At 40.5% G+C, this 24,375-nt stretch overlaps 1 protein-coding gene across 1 annotated transcript in view; it reads left to right on the top strand.

Annotated features, from left to right (window-relative positions):
* LOC113009219 (round spermatid basic protein 1-like protein) overlaps positions 1-24,375 on the top strand; it is a 42,239-nt gene that overhangs the window by 5,662 nt on the left and 12,202 nt on the right. Inside the window, exons 2-6 of the mRNA XM_026147407.1 lie at positions 2,865-3,017; positions 9,658-10,232; positions 11,033-11,191; positions 21,329-21,466; positions 22,574-22,716. Coding sequence (XP_026003192.1) covers positions 2,865-3,017; positions 9,658-10,232; positions 11,033-11,191; positions 21,329-21,466; positions 22,574-22,716 — 1,168 coding nt within the window. The remainder of the gene's footprint in view (positions 1-2,864; positions 3,018-9,657; positions 10,233-11,032; positions 11,192-21,328; positions 21,467-22,573; positions 22,717-24,375) is intronic.

Genomic DNA, 24,375 nt, shown 5'->3' with positions numbered 1-24,375 from the left:
CCAGAAAAAACAAGATTTGCATGGTCTTGTTAATTACCACCCCCATCCCCCCCCAACAAAGAAAAAAGCACAATGAACAGATGAAGAAGAAGCCCATCCCTCTAAGTTACCGGCTGGTAGATATGTAGACATTCCAGGCTTTAGATAGTGACACCAATGGTAGCGTATCCTTGGGCAATGGCCACTCGTTGCCTAGGTAAGCCTCTAATGTATTTACTACCATGTCATATGTCAATCAGCAGTATCCTGCAGTCTCACTGGTAGTTTCTGTTGAGAAAAGTTTTATATCTAGAATGATCTTCTTTTTTTCTTTTTCTTTTTTCCCCTCCCATATGTTGTTGAAGTCATTGACTTCTTGGGGTTGCCAGGTTGCTGCCGATAGTTTCTTGTGTGGACGCAGCCTCACTGTTACACTGATATCCAATCCCAGAATCACCAGTTAACCTAACAAGCATGTCTTTGGACTCTGAAAGGAAGCTGGGGTATCCTTAGGGAGCCCACACAGGCACAGGGAGACGAGCCGACAAATGAGCAAAAAACATGCATGCGTGGAAAGTCTGCAGCTGGGTGGAACCTTCTTGCTATGAAGTGACATTACTTACCACTGGACCACTGTGACACCTTTCCCAAGTAAATAGAACCTCAAATGAAACTTTGGCCTGTATTCGAAAATGATTTTGCCACAAGAGAAACCTTGGCTAGAGGATAAGCCTGGTATCATAATGGCAGTATAAAGCAGACCTTTAACATAATAAGCCACCTATCACTAATGGTGATATGACTGTTTAAAATTTACCCAAAATGCACTTTTTATCATGTGAATTAGCAGCTAGCGGGTAAATATGGGCATTAAGCTGGTGCACTTTTGATGTTGAAACTATAAATTATGCTTTGTTATTGCTATTTAATTTTTAATGGCAGACAATTGGAGGGATCTGGGGTTCCCTTTGAAATGTAACAACTTTAAAATGTCAGTATGCACATTTTTTATATTTTCTGATAATTTTTATTTTGGCGTAATTTTTCTTGATAAGAAGAAATGAGATATAGATGAGTGGTTGCGTCGTTGAAGTTTACTAACTGCCGGCCTCTGGCTCTCTGTCTTTCAAAGTTTTATCTCTCCTGTGATCATCCAAACCGTGAAAACTACCTGCTGTGTTTCCCTTCCTAACTGGCTGCTGCTAGAAAATCAGAAAACGGAATGAAGAGGAGGAAGAAAACATGCTTCAGTCACATGGATACCGTTCATTTCAAATTCATTCAGATCTCTAGTTTTGTGCTGTTTTGCCCTGGAAATATGAACTTAGCTTTAGAACTTGTGACCATCGAAGCCTTGACATCTTTTCTCGGATCGTGTCATCAGTTAAAACCCTGGTTTCACCCTGTTATTTTCTTTATTTCACGGGAAAGCCCCTTCTCTCGAGGTGAGAGAAATCAACATGCTTCACTGTATATTTTCAGTTCACATCAGCCACCTGGACTAATTTACTGCCATTTCCTCTAAAGTTAAGACTTATGAATGTTACTGCTCTGGCATGGCCTTACATGTTTTTATAAATCTGGCAACAGATCTGAGTGAGCGCTCCTTTGTAGGCTGTTTCCTGTGGAGCTAAATTGTCGTTTTGAGACGTGCTGTTTTTTTCCACTAGGCAGCTTACACTGTCTAGTAATTTAGCAGCATTTCTTTTGCATAGGGAACGTTGACATCCTTGGCATTCCACTATTCACCACAAGCTATGAGGAGCACGATCACCTGCGTCTTAAGTAGTAAAAGCAAAACAGTCTGCTGAAGTGTATTTAAGTACTATGATGAAAAATGTATCAATGTACATCTAATTCTCCTAATGCTCCTATAAGCCTTTTTACTTTGAAAGCTTTTTTTCTCCTTTGATCCACAAACAGGGAGTGCAACCACACTGTGTTCACTTTCCCACTCCCTACATCCACAGAAGAGTGAACAGTCTGAAAACACGGCTTCCTTTCAAAGATGGATCCGACTGAGTTCAAAGGGGGGAAAAAAGTTCTCTGGGAAGGAAAAGAAGGAATGGACAAAATAACACTATGGAAAACACAAAGGATTTTTATAAAGCAAATCAAGGAATACAAAAATATATAAAACGAGGGTTATTTGAAGATGGGTAAGGGTTTTTAGCTCAGCTGGAGGGGAGACGTGCAGATTTAAAGAATAAATGTCTGTTTGCCGGGGTGCCTCACACTTAAACACACCTTTCCGAAAGCTTTCCAACAATCCAGCTGAAAAGGTGTGTGCATGTGATACTGACATTTTAAAACTGATGCTCTCATCCGCAGCGATTTGCACTGAGCGTTGCATTAGAGCGCACTCCAATTCCTCAATGTGCTACACTTGCTCAACACTTGGATGGAGACGTGCAGGAAAAGGAAAAGAAAATAAGCTGAAAAGCAAAGAGAGGATTTTAGGACTTTTAAAATTAAATGGGAACATATTAATGATAGTAGAGGGTTACGTTTTTTGGGGATGAGGTGTGTCTTGATGAAACTGTGCTGTTTTGAGTGAAGTTGCAGAGCGGCTGCTGCATTCTCAAAGGGAAGGTCATTGCAGGGCTTAGATAAAAGTATGGGTTTGGCGATGGGATGATTTTTTTTTTCCTTTCGCAGTAGGGAAAAAACATTTGTAGAGGAAAGATCAACAAAATTAAAAGTCAAGAGTGATAGCAGAGGTGAAGGGCTTGGCAAGAGAACAGGTGAGCTGTTAGAGAAGCAAATCGGAGCGAGCAAAGTGCACTCAAACATCTGTGTACATGCTTGCGTGGGGGTACATCTGAGATCTTATGCTAATGTGCTTTCACCATCGAGACATGAAACGTTGCTCACTGCTTCCACAGATCACTCCACCAAGGACAAGGCGAAGGAGAGGGAGCGAGAGGAGAGGGAGAAGAAGAAGGTCAAAGAGCGAGAGAAAGAAAAGGAGAAGAAGAAGCACAAAGTGATGAATGAGATCAAGAGGGAGAATGGAGAAGTCAAGCAGCCGATTAAAGGTTGGTGGAAACTTGCACACATGCATACTAAGTGACTTTTATAGAGATGAATTAAATGATTCTTTCTATTATTAGAGAAAGTTGCACATTAAAATGGATCAGCGTTTAATTTGCTGCTGCTGGCAGAAAATATAACTACTAAAATAAAAGTAAACTACAACTACAAACGTAAGTGTGTTGTGTGCAATAAATGAAACAAAAACCATGCAAATAAAACACATCACACATGTTGCAGTAGCATAGCATTGAGTCATAAATACTGTTTTTTTCCATATACAAATGGAGCTCAGATCTGCTGCTAAGGTAACCAAACATGACCCACTTCCACAGTGCGCTGTACAGTAAATCATCATTATGTTTCCAATGTACAAGCTGCATACACAACTGCTCAGCATCCCAGTGGGTGTTAGGGTAAAAACAGAAAAAGAATTCTACCAGTGTGCTAGAAAAGGTCCAGTTTAGCACTTTAGCTGTCATGGCTGAACTCTTCAAGTGTGACCAGAGTTACAACCTTTTATTTTCACTGAGAACTTGATCCCTGGTGTTAGGTTGACCTTTGCACTTTGCTGCTCCTCACATGTAGAGTTGGTGCCTATGGTTTATTTAGCCCTTATGGTTTATTGAATTAAGGCAGCAGTGGTTGTAATAGGAGAAGCTGAGAGTCTTCACAGTCTGTCATCCCCTCCTGTTCCCATTTCTTGCTCCCTTTGTCTCTGCTAGTTCGTTGTCTTTTATAATCTTTGTAGCTTTATTGGTGTTTATTTCTGCCTGCTCTTGTTCTCAGGTTGGTTTAAATAAGTATTTCTGATGGGATTCTTTAATGTTTGACCATTAGAGTACATGTTTTACAGTAGCTCTGTTTATGTGCAGTCTTATTTTTGTGTTTTTAAAAGTCCAAACAGAATAAAAATGCTCCAAATATTGTTCCATATAAAGGTCCTGACTGTAATTTCAGTTTGAAAATCCTCTTTTTTTTAATGTCATTGATCAGGGCTTTTCCTGGGTTAAATGAGCCTTTGAGGGGAAGGCTGTGTGTAAACACAAGTCCTCATGTAGTTTTGCATACATTTTCCTGTTAACTACCCATTTGATAAACAAAAATGTATATCAAGTTTGATTAAACTTTATTAAATATTGAAAAAAATGTTGGTTCTTTGGTGGAAGGCCAGAATCACTTTGTTGTTGTTTTTTTTAAATATGCAATTACCTGACTGTGTTCATGCTACTTTTAATGCTTTTCCACGTTCCCAAAGCCAGCAGCTTACATGCTGTATTGACCTTATTTTATATTGAATTAAAAAAAAAATACAAACACCAAAGAAATAAGAGCAGCACATTAATGGTAGCTTCTGTGTTGAGCAGCAGATGGTCTGAAGATGATCATCTTCAGGGAGATGGTCATAAAGGATTAGATGGTGATCACGAAGGCGAGTGTATGACCTATTCGTTACTATACGCATGTCACACAGTTGTTTGATTAGATGCATCAGCACAGCTAAATACCAGATTATATTAAATCCCATCTCCTGTAAACATATTTTGATGTGTATATATAGCGCTTTGAGTGTCTAGAAAAGCGCTATATAAATGTAATCTATTATCATTATTATATATAGCCAATATAAATTTCAGTTTGGGATAGGCAGCCAATGAAAAGAAAGATGGCTTAAAGGGGGAAGAAAGGGAGCCAAAATGGTTAGTTTCTGACAGTAGATGAACTGATTGGTCTCACACAGGCCTGGTATAAGATCAAAGCAAAAATTATAAGCAGCTCAAGCAAAACTTGAGTGTGATTGGCCCTCTTCAAAATCCGTTTTCTTGTCCCAGAAATAGAAAACTTAAAGTGGTTGTCTTTTTATATTATAGTTAATTAAAACAATTGACAAAACCCCCAACTCATTTTAATATGATTAATAGTTGCAACCCTAAATATGTTTAGCTTTGTTACTCTCTCATGTAATTGCCTTTCTGTGCTTGTTTCTGTTGTCAGGCATGGTTTTAACTTCCTGTTTATTAGAGTGTGACTGATGGGTGACTATCTAGATCAAACTTTTAAATATTCTTGTCACAGATCTTCTTAGAATGATGAGAAAAATATATTTTTGCCCTTAAACACATTTCTTTTGTTGTTCAGTTTTGTATACGTTAAGATGGCGGTTTTCTTTGAACACTTGTCTGCATCCATTATTGATGCAACCCTGCTGGTGATGAAGTCAGGCTCACCTGTGTGCGTGTGCGTGCACACCTTATCAATGCGGTGCAGCGGCGACTTTCATTGTTAACCTTTTGACAGTAGTGAATTATTTGCAGAGCGCTGTGATCATAATCTCCACCTAACTGTGCGCGAGTAATCTGAGTTCAGCCGTTTATCAACAGGGATGTTTTGCTTTTTAAGATCCACCCCATCCCACTCTTTTTTTTTTTTTTTTTTAATAAAGAGTGACACAGGCTCATACGCACAAACCACTTATTGACACGTGTGAATGCCAATTTTACTTCAATTGATTTGATTTGCTGGAGAGCTCTGGGGGAGTTTGTTATGGTATGTCACGACCCCGCTGTGACATTTCAAGGAGTTAGCTGTGCTTTGGGCAGATAGTGTGACCAGTGGCTGCAGATGGAAATTACAGACGGATAAATTGGTGCACTATTTCAATCTTCCCATTTTCTGTCAAAAGGCCACACTTCCTAGTAATGCTGGTTCATTCCCTCATTATGAGGGTAGAGTTAAGAAAAGACTGGACTGAGAGCAAGAGGCATGTGTTAATCCTGCAGCCGTCGTGTGAGAGAGTCCGCTATTTAATCACTTGTTTAAGGGACGCACTGAAACCTGCGATTAGATTTTTGAGGCGGGGCAGGGGGGGCTCTCCCCACCAGAGAGAAGGTTTTCTGTAATAGTGAGTGTGGCATTTAATCAGAGGGTATTACAGTGACAGAGAGACCGGGAGTGAAAGTTAGAAATTTAATCAGTGAGAGAGTGTTAAGTTTACAATTGAAAAGGACGACCAGGAGAGAGAGGGGCAGCCAGTGGAAACGTGTATAGGAAATCAATAAGCAGCAAATGACCATTCTGACAGTAAGTCTGCTTTACTGCCAGTGAGGCTGTTTGATAGTGGGTCTGTGTGTGTGTTTATTTGAGTGGGAATTTATCTGACCATAAACTGATCATGACCATCCAGCCAAATGGTCCAACTATGCATTTGTTTGTGTATAAACAAAAGGGAAGTTGCAGTTTTTGCCCAGGAAAAGTCATCAGCAGAGTGAACATGTATGTGCAATATTAAGTTACAATTTTAATTTTTTTAGAGCAGCTGCCAATGGCTGAGCAAGTAGACCTATTATAACGGATAATTAAAACTGGTTGTTAGCAGATCAAATTAAGTCTAATGATTTAGTTCATTGGTTATTTTAGGAAAATGTATTTTACCCTAGATATAATGTGATTTTCTACAGTAATGAATGCAACAAGCCTGACTGATACAAGATTTTTTTTTTTATGTTTGGCACGTAATAATAAGCCTGTCACATTTACTTCACAATCACCTGATCATAATAATTTCAGCTGACTAATTGTACCTCTTTAAACACAGCTGGATGAAATTACATCACTATTTTCATGTTGTTTTTCACCAGTTTTGCCCTCTTCTATTAATGGCACTTCAAGGTGATCAAGTTAAACTATTGCGCCGGCTGCACTGCAATAAGCAGCTGTTGAGAATTAACAGCATGGATTTAGCTGTTAAGCCAAAACATCACCAGTGGGAGCATGTTGGTTTTAAGCCAAATAGAAAGAAGGAGCACAATAACTTGTTCTTTGTAAAATTTGCAGAAATAGGCGGCTGACTTGGTAACATAGACTGTTGTGTAGAGTAGATGTTTATGGCATAAATTCACCTGCTTCCAACTTTCTGGGTTGAAGGTCGAACAACACTTGTAGTTTGAAGAACAACTTTATTACTTTACCAATGTGTTTGACCTGTAGCCTTCATCAGGGTACACATAAAATGAACAAAAGACAGTTAGGCCATCAACTGTTTGTACCATCAAGTAAACATTATACAGTTGAAACAGTTTTTTATTGGTTTCTGATAGAAGTGTAGATCCTTGTTCCCCTTTACAGATCACAAATAGAAATGCTGTGAACTGTATTCCTTTAACAAGATATTTGTTGCTCTTCCTGTTAAAAGGGAGTTTTTTCCTTCCCATTATTGCCAAGTGTTTACTCCAATGTGATTGTTGGGCTTTTTTCTTTGGAAAATTTGTAGGCTCTTTCCTTGCTATACAGAGGACCTTGAGGCAACTGTTGTAAAATAAAACAGTATTGAATTGAGTTTTATAATCCAGAGAAGATTTAAAACCAGACAAAACATGTTTTCAAGTGGCAACATGTTGCAGCAACTCCATTTGTCTATTATGATTTTCATTTTTTTAAGGCCTTATTTTATTTATTTATTTATTTAAATCAAGTATATATTATAATTTTTCAGAAAAATAGGTTATATTCATTAATAGACACTTTCAGCGTTGGTACGATAAACAATGAAGCACACTGAATGTGCTTCAAAGCAGGCTATATTCCAGATAAAAGACTGAAAGGTACAAAATCACCACCTAATGACCAATCAGTTGTCTGGAAAATAATAGGCTATTTCCTGGATGATCTCTGGGACCTTTTGACCGTGGACGTTTTTGTGTCTCACTAAAGAGCATTAATATAGTTTTGCTTTTTTTCTTACTATTGGCTGTAAGCAATTTTAAAATGGTTTCATATTACTGTAACCTTGTATACAGTGTTATGACATGATCATAACTGTCACATTCTCCGGCGTATTAAAGATAGACCCAGTGAAACTGGTAAACTTACATAGCTGGCATAGCACTTTAAGTCTTGTTGACTAAAGCTTTTAGAGTGCACACATTCAGACAGAGCTTTGTAGTACTACACTTACTGTACAGTGCTTTTTCTATCAATCACACTGCTGTTTAGGTAACAGCAGCTTTGCTGCCTTCAGCAATCACTTCACACTTGTTTTAATGTTATAGGTAAAATATTCCGCTGTGCTGCCGGTTGGCCTCTCCATGTTTGTGATTGGTCACACGCTGCCAACACCGCCTCGTTCATGTGTAGCTAGATTGGGAAACCCTGGGTTCAGTTATCCAGTTGATAACCGCCTTTGTGTGACTGCTTAGCCTGACATCGGGGTAAGTGAAGCCAGATCACAGAAAGAGATCCTGGGTATGTTGAACTTGCTTCATCTGTGATTTGATGGAGGTTGAAGGAATAAACGTCTGTTTGGGTGTACAGGGAATTGGGGGAGGGTGACTATGGGTTAAAGCGCTTTTGGATTAGTAGCTCAGCTATTGTACTGCAAATACCCCCACCCCCACTGTGCTTTCTTCTGTCTCCCTCCTTTCTTGTGTGGCATTGAACTTGTGTGGGGTACACACTAGACTAAAGCTGTGTATTTGTGCATGTGCGTTAGTGAGGTGAGGGCAGCAGCACCACTGTCATCATGACTGAAGTGCACGTATATATTTACTGTAAATGCATACGTGTCCATGTGTTTACACAATAACTGTGGAATCAGAAACTAGAAAGCAACATGTATCCAAATTGTCATGCTTTGACACACACACACACACACACATAGACAAACAGATACAGTAGCACTTTGCATAAATTTGCATGTTCCATGTTGTCCTGCCTGAGGCGTTGAAGAGATGGACTGCCATGTACGGTATTATGTCTTTGCAAATATGCCACTGGAGAGTGTGCTTCCTGGCTTAGTCATATCTGCTTTTCTCAAGGGATTTAGTTTCAATGTTCTTCACTTTATTTTATGCATACACCTCAGGAGATATGCCAACTGGGGGAAAACTTGCAGTGAGTCATCTGCTTAAAACAGTTAGTACTCATTATTCTCAGTTGTTTTGTTTGTAGGGCATTAAATGTGTACCTGAATGTGTTTATTATTAGACACTTTAAAATCAATAATAACAAAAATCTGAGTAAAGCTTTTAATTTTACTGTCTTTCTTTTTTTAACCTGTTTTCAGAAGCTCACTCCTTCTAGCCTCCATTTTTCCACCCCTTCACTTTATTTTACTTGCATTTTCAGAGCTGCAGTTATTGCAAGAAGACTGATTTCACTTATTTAGTGACATAAGAGACACACGGCACTCAAAGCTTGGATAGGAAAACTATAGGAGGACTCTGCAATGGCGCAGATGGCAATAGAAGTATAACTTCAGGAGAAAGGGGTTTTGGGGCAAAGTCAGCCAAGTTTTGATGTGGGTTTTATCACGTTTGACTGATAACTCGCGCATTTATTTCTCAGTGACCACTGAAATTAAAGTTAATTCAGATGATGCATCAATAAACGTGCCTCCTGGCATTTTAAGATTGCTGCTAACTTGCAAGACTTGCTTCTAGAAGGACTTTGGAGAAATCTATTCTCACAGCAGGGAGCTGAGAGAGTTTGTTGATCCACTGTGCATCAAATAACACATGATGGATTCTAACAAATCTGTCATGAAAGCCTCTTCAGAGCTGGGTTTCTTCTTATTTTGTGGTATTGCACAAAAATCCTTCAATAGTGCCTTTCTCCCCTCTCTCTCTCTCTTTCTGTTGCTCTGTCCAGATGACAAAGAGAAAGCCAAGATCAACTCAGAGGAGCTGCAAATCAAAAAAGTGAAGAAGAAAAAGAAGAAGAAACACAAAGAAGGGGAGAAGCACAAGCATGTGAAGATGTACCACCGGTCCTGCCAAACCATCTGTGCTGGCCTGCTTCTCCTCCCTCCCTCCTCCACGTCCCCCACCTCGTCTTCCTCCCCCTCTGAAATAAAACACGACTCCTCCCTATCTTTATTTAAGTCCCCTCTACCTGTTTATCCTCCACCTAACAACAAAAGCTCCCATCTCCCGCCCTCCTCTCCTTCGAAATCTCACCTGAACTCTCTTCACAACTCACTTAACTCTCCGTTGTCGTCCACCACGTCACCTCTTTCCTCCCCAACCAAACACCAACCGCAATGCTCGTATCCCGGTATGGCGGATCTGGAGTTTGCCTCGTACATTCACATAGAAAACCAGCCTAACGGAGGCGCCTTAGTGGCTCACGCCTACACGTCGCAGCTCTCCTCTCTCTCAGTGGACCAGAGGGAAAGGTTTGCTCAGGAGTTTGTCACGTTGGTGTTCAGTGAGGACGCGTCCCAGGTGCAGCATGTGTATTGATCAGATTGATCTTTGAATGTTGAGTTCAGTGCAGTGTTGTTTGCAGCTGCAGTGTAGCACCTGCTGCTGACTATGTTTCATTAAAAACACTGTTTTTCTTTACCCTTTAAGTTATGTAGACGGGGGATGCACTGATCTGCTATTCAGATGGGTTAGGCAGGATTCAGTCAGATATTTTCATAATGTGAATGAAAAGTGAGAGCTTGAAGCTTGACCTTTTTGTGTGTTTACAGCTTTTCTCTTCTTTGATTGCAAAAGTTTTTTTACTTAACTACAAACTGAACTTTGTCAAGGGATTTCACATGACAGAAAAGCTGTTATTTCACTAATAAATAGCAGTTCAGTTAATATATAGTCTTGGATTTATTAATTTATGTATTTTTTTTTCGTGAGTTTGTAGTTTAGACTTGTTGCCTAAAACCGTCACAGATGCTCAGAGACCAGTCAGTTATCTCCTGACAGCCACTGGTTGCTAGGGAAAAATCTGTTATCCTTGATACCACTTTTCAGTCATTTAGTGGTTGTTATAGGGGGTTGCCAACTACTCCCATATCTTTAACCATAAAAGAATAAATTGCAATCTTTTCCTATAGTGACGACTCAACATTATTAATTTCATAATGGTATCAGATCAGTACTGTGGGTATTTGTAGCATATCTGTGATCAAATGAATTGGATTGGTGCATCCCTCATTTATACTTAAACTCTTAGACTAGTAATTTAAAATCCTTTTCCTAAACCATCATCTTGATCTAAATTAAAACTGCTGACTGTTTTGCAGGCTGCTCGTTATGTCATGGGAATCGTCCACGGAGAAGCCAAGTACCTGCCGGACTTTTTGGACTACTTCTCAACCAAGTTTCCGTCGGCTCCGGTGAAAATGGAAATAATTGGAAAGAAAGACATAGAAACCACGACTATGGCTAATTTCTACTCTCAGGTCAGTCGAACACAGGCACATAAAGGGGAAGAGTGGTGTCATAGATGTGGTGCTGTATGTGTGCTGTGGCTTGGATATTATTGGAACTGATACAGACAGTTCTGCAACCATGCTGACTAGTTGCTTTTCTGATTTACACCGTTTTTGCTGCTGCTTGTGCAGTTTTGAAGCAGTTTCCCCAGAGAGCAAAAAACAAATGTCAAGCTTTCAATCATGAAAAATAAAAGCTCAAAAGCATCAAATGGAAAAGGCCACATGCTTCCATGTTACTGTCTGTCGTTTGCATCAGTCTGGGTGTTACAACCGTCTATGAAGACAGGAAATAAGGGATATGTAGTATACACTTAGAAGGTTGTGTGATGCAGGGTAAATTGAGGATGCAATGTGAAGGCCAGGATAGATGATGTCATGCTAGGACTGTCCATGCAACAGTTGCAAGAAGAGGTGGAGGCCTTTTGTCATGTTGTATATGCAAATGTATAAACATGCACACACTTTTGTTTCTGGCTTAAATGCATTATGTTGCTTTCTGTGGTGCGATGCATGAAAAACAGTTGTTTTTAACAAATGGCGTTTGACCTGAGAAGCTACAGCTCTGTGTTTCCTCTACACTTCAGTGCTTTGCTTTTCTTAATCGGAGTTAATCTTGAAGTGACTTTTGTATAAATATTGTTTTCCTCAAGGTTTGCATAAAACATTTTCTTAGCAGTAATAGCAATTTTTCTGTCACTGTAGAAGTAAATACAAGGGCTGTTTATGAAGGCTCAACCTTTTTTGTTTCACGAGTGCGAGTAAAATTCAATAAGAATTGTAGGAATTATTTTTAGTATAATGTCTTTAACAGATATACGGTAGTGTGTGAAGTTTTACACTTAAAAGTTAAGCGAGATGGCTTTCAGAAGTAATGCCGTGTGCAGTTCAGTCTGAATTATTCATTAGTTCACTTTATACCAACTTCAGGAAACTGAAATGGACCAAGTTGGTGTTACAGTCCTCAAATGCAGCAGTTTTTTGTTGTTGTTGTTGTTGGGTTTTTTTATACAGGTACCTCTATTGATCTAAAGATTTGAAGACAGGAATTAGAGAAGTTATGATACCAGAAATTTCTGAACCAACTTAGACTCTGAAAACTGAAAAAAAAGGAAATTATTAAATTATTTTTGGAAAAAAACAAAACAAAAAAAACCCTGAAGAAAAACAAAACAAAACACAGATCCAAAGCATTTTACTGTAATATCACATCCACAGCAGGGAAAAAAGAACATATTCTTTTTTGTCTCTTGATTTTTTTTCTTTGCTGTAAAAAGGCTGATGGGGTATTGTTGTCACCCTGCTAGGGCACCTAAGTTCAGTTAGTAAGGGTGTCAACTAAAATCTCGGGAGATCAAAACTTAGAGATTTATAATCTTGTGAATACAATAATTCAAGAAGGAAATCACCTGGGATTTTTAAATTGAAAACTGAAATGAAAACTTGACTGTGATAACTCAAGAACAAGCTAATGGAAGATTTTGAAAGTGATACCATCGGTGTGTCTACTAGGTTGACAGATAGCACTTGTGGTGTGCAGTATGTTCAGGCCTTTGGGTGTTGCTGAGCTGACCGGTGCAGTGGTTTTTTTTTTTTTTTTTTTTTTTTTTTTAAAGAGTGCACCATATTGTTGATTTGGCAGCTGCTCAAGTTTGGGGTTTTTTTTCCCCCCGCAACTCAATGATGGGCTCCTTCTGACATGAATGCAAGTTCAACACTTGGAATCAGCTCCAGAGCTTTTATGCATTCAGCTTATGATAACAAGGGAACAGGAACTGGCCCTGCTTTGCCATGAAGCTTCTCTTGAAAATGGGATACTGTGTTTAAAAATGAATGTAATTCCTTAAGCTGTTAATGTGAACATGTTTGTTAAACCCCTTTAATTAAAGCTGAAAGTCTGCACTTTAATCACAGTACACCTTAATTTTTAAATAAAATATTAAGGTTGAGATGTATAAAATGGACATTTAACACTGAGTGGGCGCTGCTTTGAAAAGAATGGAACAACACTTCTCTCTTATTCAGCTTTAAATGGGGAATTATCAGACTGTCAGAGACCTGTGGTGCATGAAGCTTTTATCAGTCAGGCAGCACAGTTATAGATGCATAGTTCTCTATTAACATCCACTACCCCTCTGCACTAAAAACCTTCCTAGTGGAAACCCAGCTGTACGCATCAACTGCGCAGAGTTCCTCTTTTCTTTTCCCCTCAGATGAATATTAAATTTATTTACATTCCACTGATTTTTCCTAACTCCTTATCCACCTTGGTGTCATGGGTCGGGGGACTGGAGCCTCTCCCAGATGTCACTGGGAAAAACACACAGACACATCCAAACCTGCTGCCAGTTTAGAATCACCAGATATTAACCTATCGTGCATGTCTTTACTGTGAAAGGGAGCTGGAGTACCTGGAAAACACGTGACTCCACACAGAAAGGCCATTGCGTGCCAGGTGGACTGAACCCAGAGCCTTCTTGCGACCAGGATGACGATGCTAACCATTTCACCCATTTAGAATATGGCCTACTAAGGCAACAAGTAGCTCCCAGCTCTTTTTTTTTTTATCAACAATCCCTAATGCTAGCCTAAAGATGAACGCGTCAGCGTTTGTGGATCTTGGGTGATTAGCTTTGCTAGAGCAGTTGGCAGCTGTCACAATTTGCAAAGATAACTTTTCAGGCTCAGAATTAACATTCTGAAGACATTTTCAATGCAGAGTTGACAAGTGAAATTCATTCATCTTGAGTTTAGTGTAAAGAGTAAGTTGACTGGATTTGAGGTGCTTAGAAAAGCTTGAAGTATTGCATCTGTTTTTAAAAAACGCTGGCTTTAATTGTCTTTAAGTATTATGCCACTACACTTGCTGCTATTATTCCACATATTGTTTCCCAGTACCTTTAAAAAAAAAAAACAATTTTAAAAAAACAAAAAACTGCCAAGTTTTCAGATATTTGTCGTCAACTTGTTCCAGTTCTCCCTGGTGGTAAATATAGAAAGTAAGGGAAGAGGGTGATGTGATGATGGGGAGGGAAACGTAATGATTAAATGAAAAGACTGGATGGCTGCTGTGAACATGAAAAAGTTGTATTGTTGTGGCTTTAACCATCTGGTCGAGTCATCTGCTTCCATCTGTTCAGAATTAAAACGGCTTTTGGCATTAAACTGATGTCTGATTTCGCAGACTTAATGACAACATTATCAACGACATCAGCGTTGTGTGCAGCACACGTTTGGACGTGGCTGTTACTCTGACGCTTCTTAATCTTGAGATATCAACGTTCAAAGCAAGTGGACATACTTGTTAGATAGGGAAGAGACTATTAAAAGCATATAACACAAGAGGCTGCATGAAGCATAGTCTAAAATAGATGAGAAAGAGAGGATTTTATATAAGAAATGTGACAGAAATGGCAGCGAAGGGATGAGAGGGAAGAAGTCGAGTTAAAGACTCTGAGAAATGACTGCTGTCAGCCAGGTGGTGGCTTCACGGTAAAGCAGGTTGGAGACTCACCTCCATCAACAAAAAGGTGCTTTTCTTCTCAAACCACCTGACCACTTTTCGACCCACAACACTTTTGAGGACAGCGGGAAAAACTAGAACTGTTTATGTAGGTGTGTTGCTGGGATGGATTGTCTCCTCTGGGCACAGTGACAAAGCTAGACCTTTTCTTTTCAAGTTGTCCCATGTCTATAGTTCACTAATGAAAAGCTTTTTGTTGCCTCAAACCTCCTGAGTGGCTTTGTACTGAGATACCGCCTGCTCTTTTTCAATGTGAGTACAGCCAGGATTGGTTACCATACTCTTGTAAAGAGTGTGTGTGGTGTACTACAGGGGGTAGATCAGTTTGTGCGTTCTAATGCTCTCCTTCTGGCTGTTTTCTTCTTTTGTGTGGAATATTCATAATGTTTTCTCCCTGTATTTCCTTCTGTTTTTGGACAGTTTTGCCTCCACAGGAACACCTTGATCTCAGCATGACTGTGAATCAATTAAATCCAGTTGAAATGAAAGCATGAAACATCCTTAATGTGTAATTTTTGTCTAAATTTCCCTGCAAACATGTGTCCCGTGCTGTCCCTTTAAGAGTAATGTTCCTTGCAGGGCTAACGTCATTGTCCACTGGTCTTGTTAATTTTTTTTTCCCCCTCCCTCCAAGCTCTCGGCAGTGACCTTGGGAAGTACACTTACAGTCCCCACACACACACACACACACACACACACACACACACACACACACACACACACACACACACACACACACAGACAGATGTGAGCATGCATACTGATAGTAAATACACAGGAACAAGTACACACACACACACACACACACACACACACACACACACACACACACACACACACACACACACATATATATATACAGAGATTAATGTTGTATCATCCCCATTTCTCTCCCTCCCGCTGTGTTAGTCTGTCTCTCTTTTATCTCTCTCCTCCATGTTTCTGTTATCGAGCCATAAATGACTGGACCGCTGCTTTTTGTTTGGTGTGTGCAGAAAGGAGAGCAAAGCAAATTGCTGCCGCTTGCAATCTTTTCTTCTTTGTTTGTGCTCAAATTTATCTCCCACAGTATGAGACACAATCACCCATACACTTCTCCACGAAGTTACTTGCGTACCTATAGCAATTGATAATGAATAGCGTGTAAGAGAGGATGTTTGTTATGCTCACAATGTGACCGCAGGCACTGAAGTTGCTTTGCTGCTGCTCAGGCTGTGTGCCTGTATTTTGTATTCAGCACCTGTCTAAAGCCATTTTCAGTACCGGTAAGAATTATGGAAGATTACAGCTCTCCACTTTCTCAGGGCAAGTACAGCCCAACAGTCAATACGTGGTGTGCTAGGACGCTGAGGTAATTTGGTCTTTCTCCTTTTAGTCACTGAGAGCAATGATGTCGGTACGTCGTCAAAAGATTGAAACGAGGCGAAACAGCACAATGCAGCTTTTTAATATTTTATTAATCTGTGCTCATAATGTGCTTGTGTTAATGCTTTATCACTGCAGAAAAACATTCACAGCAATGCCTCATATGTAAATGAAGTAAAAGCCAGCAGGTTTATGGGTCAGAGTGGGGGGAAAAGAAGCCCAGTACTTTATAAATGTGTAAACTCATTGACTAGAATAGAAATATCCTTTATTGTCCTTCATTAGGGAAATTCAGCATCAAAGTGACAGGCAGATGGAGCTTGCAGATTCACACAAAAGTAAAGAATATATAAAATAAGAGACTGTACAGTAAGTAAGTAAGGGCAGCTTACAACTTAATGCAAACAAATACTGTATAGTTCAAAGCAAATACTGGTCAAAAGCTCAGAAATTCCGATTATACAGAGGAAGATGTTGCAACAGTTTGAAAAGATGAGACTTTGTGGTGGGGGGGGTCAAAAATCCTATATCAGTGCTGAGGGTTTGTCTGAGTGGCGAGCCCAGTCTTTCAGGACAATACTACCATTTAGCTGGCTCTCTAAGACGTATTCCCCAACCCGCTGGTGAGTAGTTGCAGGAGGCTGCTGGTAGTCTCTGTTCTACCGCTATTACTCACCAGGTACTCTCCGAGCTGTAGTAAAACTGAAAAGTATGACAGAAACCAGAAACTGTTTGTCTTCAAAGTAAACATTGCTCCTTTTGATATGTGCTGGGAGTAGAGTCAAGGCACAACTTTTAGTTGTTTCTGGTTTATGTCACACTTTTTGAAGTTTTACTACCACTCTGCCCGTAGCTCCCAACTAGTTGGGTAATGCACATTTTTCCCATGTGACTCTCTGGACCTGCCTGGGACCCAATATTGCATAGAGGAGGTTAACAGCAGTTTGTAGGTATTTCACATTGACTACACCATCAGCTTTTTACTATATTTCAATAGCTTCTTGACTTAGCCACAGACTTCAGTAAAATGAGTCATCGTAACTGAAAAGACAGGATGACAGTGCGTTTTCTTCTCTCTATTTGCTGAAGTCCTCTGACCTCCACAGTAGGCGAAATTGAGACTGGCGTGAATAAATTAGGTGACAATTTAGTATGAAAAGTTGTGACAAATTTGCTAAACCTGCAATAAATAGGTGAAGCACGATAAGAACTGCTGTGAGTGAGAAGGATGGTAAACAAACGAGCTGAGATCATTTAGTCTCGTAAAAAACACCACAAACAAATTTTTTTTGTTTGTTATTTTTGCCTATAATTTTGAGTCCAGCTGCTGTGCTTAGACTAACATAGATATTTCTCTAGGTGCTTTCTTTTTGAGAGATGTTGTGCCCCTAGGCTAAGATGGTTAATTTTTCTCATATTAAAAATAACAAACAAACAAAACAAAAAACCCCTGATTATTCAAATCTCTAAATTGAGAATCCTATAGCTACATCGAATGCCGGTTATCGGCATGTGTAGCTCATCTGATTCTAGCTAAAGCCTCATCCTGTGTAGGCACCTTGCTCCAGGCTTTTGACGCTCACTGACCTGAAGGAAACACTGCCACGCTCAGCCTCCACAGTGTACCTAGAAGTTGGCTTAGCATCAGTGTGGTGTCGCTTTAACTTAGAAGAATTCATCAGCAATAACAAAGGAGGCGGAAAGGGACCATTACATTATTTTTAATTGAAGTGTGGATGTGCATTCATTCACGTCTCTCTCTTTGTAGCCGAGCCAAGTGGGAGATTGTTAAAGAGAAGCATGTCCAATTGTGTTTGAGGCACCAGTCAGCAGCCAGAAGCTTTGTTGTGACGCATGTACGGAAATAGACTAATAAACTTAGCACTCTGCAGTCTGGCTGGACATAATGATCAGCGAGAGAATTGGATGAGAGGGAGAAAAGAATTTAAGAGATATGCAGGGGTGAGGGAGAGGTTGGACAGATTAGTGAGATGATGGTATGACATGAACTCAGCAGGAGAAGGTCAAAGATGAGTTGATGAAGGAAAGAGAAGCTTGTTACAGAATTAACAAGTGAGGGAACCAGAGGCGGAAAGGAGAGCAGGAAGGAGAGAGGATTGATCTAATAGGCTTCCCACCAGGGATGTTAGCATTATGAAGGAAGGAGGCAGAGGAGGAGATGGAGAGGCTGACGGAGATGAGAGGGGGGAAAAAAATGGGTAAGGCGAGTAAAACACCAAGTGAAGTCAGTGTTTACAAGCACGTACGCAGAGAAGAGAAAGGAATGGAGCATCTTGAACACTGTAGCTCAGAGGAAGTCTGTCAAATTTCCTGTTTCCTTCTGTTTGCCTTCACTTGAAATAGAAAAGGTGTGTGTGTGTGTGTGTCAGTACCAGTGGGTGTTAAATTTATCCGTTCATTTGAGTCACAGGTCGCGTTTCCTAATAATCCTCTTGTGATAGTGAGAGAATATTGTCTTTGCAAACAACATGGGGGTTTAGTCAGGTGTTAAGTTACGCACGTGTAAACACACGCGCACAAAAATAGAGACTCATAAGCGCAAACACTTATAATCATGTAGAAAAAAAGAACACACACACACTACAAAAATACATGCACACACTGTGGCTAAGAAACATTGTGGAAGCCAGGAATTACTTGTAAGCCCGATGGTGTTGGAATCAACACATCCCCCTCTGTGTAACTAGGTCACTGACTCAGTGAGACTATTTAAAGTTGTCTTTATATGTCTTTATGGAGTCAGTATGTCAAGCTTTTAGCCAGTGTCATCTTATGAGGATATTAAACCGTGAACAAACAGCCACGTGGCTCGGCATGACTATGGATGATACACTGATTTATTTTTGCTAGTTTAATATAGAATTAAAAGCTGTAAACATCTGTTCATCAAGTGTTTGGACCAATTTACAAGGAATTATTAAGGTAGACATGTTGTTTCCTTTACTGAGTAAAAAACATGTTCTACATACTGAAGCTGCCAGCATTCACAGTCTTCTAAGCTACTGTTGGGGATCTGGTACCTTACATATAAAAAGGCACCTGGGAGCTGCTAAACACCCTCCCCTTCAGTCCTTTTACAATTTAGTGTTTACATCTTCATTACTTCCCCTTCACTTCCCTCCTCCCATCTTTTCAAACCTTCACTCATCTCTCCTCATCAACACCCCTCCCTCCTTTTTTTTTTTTCTTCGACCCTTTGGAATTACGAGGATTTCTGCATTTATTAATCCTACAATGTGCTCTGATCTTCATCTGAGTCACAGTTAGATATTTTTCTCATTTTTGTCTCGCTTGCATTTCACAGCTTGTCTTCCCAAACTTTCTCTTCCTCTTCTTTACACATTTTTCTCTCCATCTGTCTCTCTTCCCCTCATCCTTTCTCTCTTGTGTATCCTCTCTCGCTCTCTCTCGGTCTCTTTCCTCCCTCTGGTCTGCCTCTCTTCCGTTCTCTCTCCCTTTATCTCTGCCTCGTTGTCAAGTGGTGACTCACTGGAGGTGTGCAGCCAAGGATTTGGCGTGCGCACAGACACACATGCATCGCGATCAGCCAAGAGTACCGCATGCAGGCCACATGCTGCACGTACTGCGCGCACATGCACACACAAAAGGCACTGCTGAGGGCCAAGGGTATGAGAGGCGGGTTAGAGACACACAGTCACACAGGCGCGATGCTCTGTCAGCCAAGTGAAAAGCAGCAAACAGCGTTGAGTCACATCACTGGAGCAGAAACATCAAAAGAAGGCACCAACACACACACAGTGTCTATTTTGACACCCAGTAATGATGCACAGCTTCTATGCGGATCTCTGCCTCCAATTCAGATTTTCGTGTGTTTCCAAATTGGCATGAATAATATTATATTTAATATAAATAATATCATCATATAACACTTGCTGTAGGAGGGAGAAAGGGACCATTATATTATTTTGCTTCCTGTCATTTGTTTATCACTTTTAGCTGTTTATGATGTCTTTGCCAGACACTAAATGCCTAATATAGTGTCTGGCAAATGGTCTGTCTTTGAGCACATAAATCCCACCCACCTGTTCTTCACACCTTCTGTTTGCAAGGGGCAACCAATCAGGGAAAAGCTGGCTTAAAGGAAATTAAATTGTTTATTTCACGTAGTGGATGAACTAATACCCAGTTTATGATAAACAAGTAGTTTTTGGAGCTTTATGCTTTTATCAGAGTGCAGTGGAGAGCAGACTGGAAAGTAGGGAGAGAGGATGACTGGGGGAAGACACGTAGCACAGGGCCTTGGATTTGAAGCATTTAGGCTTGTGGCATATGGTCACCTGCTCCACCTGTGAGCTAAACTGGCACCCATTCATGTTTGTTTTAACTATAGACTATACAGAGTTACTCTAGTAGAGTCCAGCAGGCAACTATACTAAGCTGGAAATAACCACAATTAATTCCCTCCATAAAAATTGTTAGATGATTTTAGGTGTTAAAAAAAGGTATTAAAACAAAACAAGTGGGTGAAATGCTCTTTAGTAGGACTGGTCACCAGGTAACCAAAAATAAAAGGACTTAATAATAGCACACGGGAAACGATGCAGGGAAACAGATTTAATAATAAAAATGATTAAAAAAAGATAAAAACTGATTAAAAAAACCCTAAAAACCATAAATTTCACACAGGAGCCTCAACTCTCGTGCCCCAGTACCAAACGACTCATGGACCGGGACCGGTCTGTGATCCGGGGGTTGGGGAACGCTGCTCTAGCCCCTGTTACAACAGTGGGAGGTCTTTAATGAGCTTGTTGAAGGTGCTACAACTTTCCCAGATGATGATTATTGACTATTAGTTTCCATTTATCACTTTGCATGATATGTTTATTGTTAGAGTGAGAGAATGTGTTTTCTTCTGAGTTGGATTTGAGAGTGAAATGATAAACAGTGGGTGTGTATCACATTGAAAATGGTTTGTTTGAACTGCACTCCTTTGGATGAGAAATAATAAAGCTGTGATTTACAGTTTGCCAGGGAAACTTGTTTTAAAATTCGATTATCGTTATAATACCTCTGTGTCTGTGCACAACACGAAAGAGAATGTTAAATATTAGCGTTTGCATGCTTCTAGCTAAACACTGAACTGAACTCCCACTTTATGATTAATTATGCAGCAGGAATCAACCTCACTTCACCATAACACAGAGTATGTGCGTGTGTTTGTTATATTCCCGCTGCAGGTGAAGAAAACCTACAGTCATGGCACATACAGAGCTGGGGCCATGAGACAGATTAGCCTGGTGGGAGCTGTGGACGAGGAGGTCGGCAATTATTTCCCAGAATTCCTCAGCATGCTGGAAGAGTCACCTTTCCTCAAGGTGAGTCTGGGTGGGACAGCAGCGTGGCAGTAATCCTGACAAAGACAGAATGACTGAATGGAAAACGTGACAGAAGGATTCAAACAAACAGATAAGATTTGAGCTTGAACTGGATATGGAAGTGAGTCCGCAAAATGTTTGTCTCCGACCTGAACTGAATGCAGTGAAAAGCCTTTTAGAAAAAAGTAGCCGACAGAAAATAATAATACTTTAGGAACTGGATTTTAATCTTCTTTGTTTTAGCCAGAAGAGAGCCATTAAAACTTTGCTGGGTCGGCCCAGATACTCATCCTTAGTATCCTCTTGAGACATCCTTATTAATCGCTCATTGCCTCATGCTCTAAAAGCATTCATTTTCATAATGTGCTACTATTTGTTCCAAGAAAACATCATCTGTTCTAGTAAAATTGTGCACGCTTAGTCAAGCTGTTGTGTGACGATGTTCAGCTGGCTGACATAGTGTCATCCCTGAACTCTAAAGTAGGATTTATTTACTCTACTTATTTACTTCCTAGTACCACATGTATGGTCTCATATTGCATTCAATAACTAGACTATTTTGACGCATTTGCACCGCTGATCATTTGGAAACACCAAACCGAGCAGATGGAGAATACTGCAAGACAAAACACCTAAGACTCTCAGCAGTGGCTGGCAAATGAGAGGCATGTCAAGCGATTGACGCAGCTCCCTGTTTTAGTCCAGGAAGTTGTTTCTGTCTGCAGGAGCAGACCACGAAACGCTGCGTTTACTCACTGCTGTCCCTTAAATGCATGAGTGACAGGCTCGTCTTCTGTTTGCTGTTCTATGTTGAGACTTCAAATCTCCTGCTCGCGCTGCGGAGGAGTGGCGTCGCACGCTGAATATCAAAAGACGCACATCCTCTGGCGTTTCCTGTCTATGAACGGCTTTGGCTCAGATTCAGCACCCTCCGAATCATCCTGGGTGCCAGTGACAAGTTTTGCCAGGGGAGCAGTTTTTGCACACGAGCTAAATAAAACACTTGATGAATTGGTTGCCGACTAAAAAGGCGATGCTTTGATTTTTATTCCCTTGTGTCTTCACTTTCCCTCCTCCTTCTTTTCCTCCTTGTCTGTCTGGCTCCAGAGGACTCTTCCATGGGGAACGTTTTCCAGTCTGAGGCTGATGAGTCCCACAGAGAGCGACGACGGTCCTATAATGTGGGTCAGACCAGGAGAGCAGATGATACCTGTAGCTGATATACCAAAGTCTCCTTTTAAAAGAAAACGGTGAGTCCAACGGTGAACGGCAGACTGCAGATGCGCACAAATAAGGCCAACTCACGTTTCCAGTTCAGTGAGACAGATGGAATTAGGAGGGATTTCGCTCTTTATGAATGTTGTTTACAAGCCTCGGTGGTGTGTGTTTGTGTAACTTATTGAGCCAGCTTGCCTCTGTACCCTCCGTTCTGCCCATGAGGACTGATTATAGGCTAAAAAAGCGTTCCAATCTGAAGCAGCGTGCAGCTTTGTTGAAGCCGAGCTGCTCCAGATGAGACGATTACCCTCCTCTCTGCTTGCCTGTGCCGCTGCTGCTCAAACACGGCCTCTGCCTCATAATGCATGATGTCTGCGAGCGAGACCATGAGAGAGAACGTGTGTGTGTGTGTGTGTGTGTGTGTGTGTGAATGGGAGCGGTATGTGGCTCACCGCTAGGATGAGATCATCATTACATCAGACACCACTTCACATGGCAGCCAGCCAAACGTGGGACAATGCACATCACACACATTCCTGCCTCGCTTCATTTATTTCTCTCTCATGTCTCAGGTCATTAGTGGTGGCATCGGTTGGTTGGTTGATTTTTAGCTTAAGAGATGAGTCAGTTGATAAGATGATGATTCTTTATTGGAAGAAGTCTGTGATTTCACGCCGATTTCAACTAAGCACACTTTTATTAGCAGCTTTAGTCCTTTAGTTCATAGGAGATGTCCTATTTTTAATTATTAGGTTAAGTGTGCCTGCTTTTCAATTTGTGTTTGCACTAGGGCTGCCACGATTAGTCGACTAGTCACGATTATGTCGACTATTAAAATCGTCGACGACTAATTTAATAGTCGACGCATCGTTTGAAGCTTTGTAAGATCACAAAGGACGCAGGAATGAGTAGTAGGATTTAAGAGTGTAATAACGGACTGAAACAGAAGATGGCAGCACTGCATGTACAAGGATGCCAGCTGCCGTTAAACCCCGAAGAAGAAGCTGTGTCCCAGAATTCATAGCGCAGCCCAGCGCAGTTGTCGACAATGGCGGCAGCTAGTTAGTTTTAACTTTACTCTTATTATTCTTTCTGGGTCACAAAATAAACGTTTAACATATTTTCAGGCGAGAATGTAGCTGTGTAAACCTCAAATATCTGCTCAGTTTATCAAGACACCACATATTTTCAAAAGCGCTCCGACGTTTTCGGAGACGTCTGTTACCCACTAGCTCGTTAGCTAGGCGGGGGCAAGGCTAACTAGAGCCGTGAGAACACCGGACTCCCGGCAAATCGTTTTCAAACCCACCGCCGTCTTTCGCTAGTCAGGTTAAACATATATATATAAGTCACTTAGATAACTTAAAAATGTTATTGTTTGGCTTTCTTTAGTATTTTATTTGTTCCTGAGTAAATCGGTTGTGCTGAGATTAAAGTTATAGTTTTTGCACAGCTAAAACTGTCAAGCAGACAGCTGATTATCAGAAGTGTGAGACGCTGGAGAATATACTCCGGTGTCCTGTTATATTTTAGAAAGCAAGGAGTTTATTAAACTTCACCGAAACAATCTGCAAATTTCATTAAAAATTAATAAACTACCATCTTGTCTTTATTTTTAGTTAGCACAAACACTTCAAGCTGTAAGCTAATGATAGTTATATAAGACCAGATGCTGCTGGTGCAATAAGCTG

The sequence above is a fragment of the Astatotilapia calliptera genome, chromosome 17 (assembly GCF_900246225.1).
Source record: "Astatotilapia calliptera chromosome 17, fAstCal1.2, whole genome shotgun sequence".
Taxonomy (NCBI): Eukaryota; Metazoa; Chordata; class Actinopteri; order Cichliformes; family Cichlidae; genus Astatotilapia; species Astatotilapia calliptera.
Note: the sequence above shows the minus strand (reverse complement) of the source record. Positions and strands in the feature narration are given on the sequence as shown.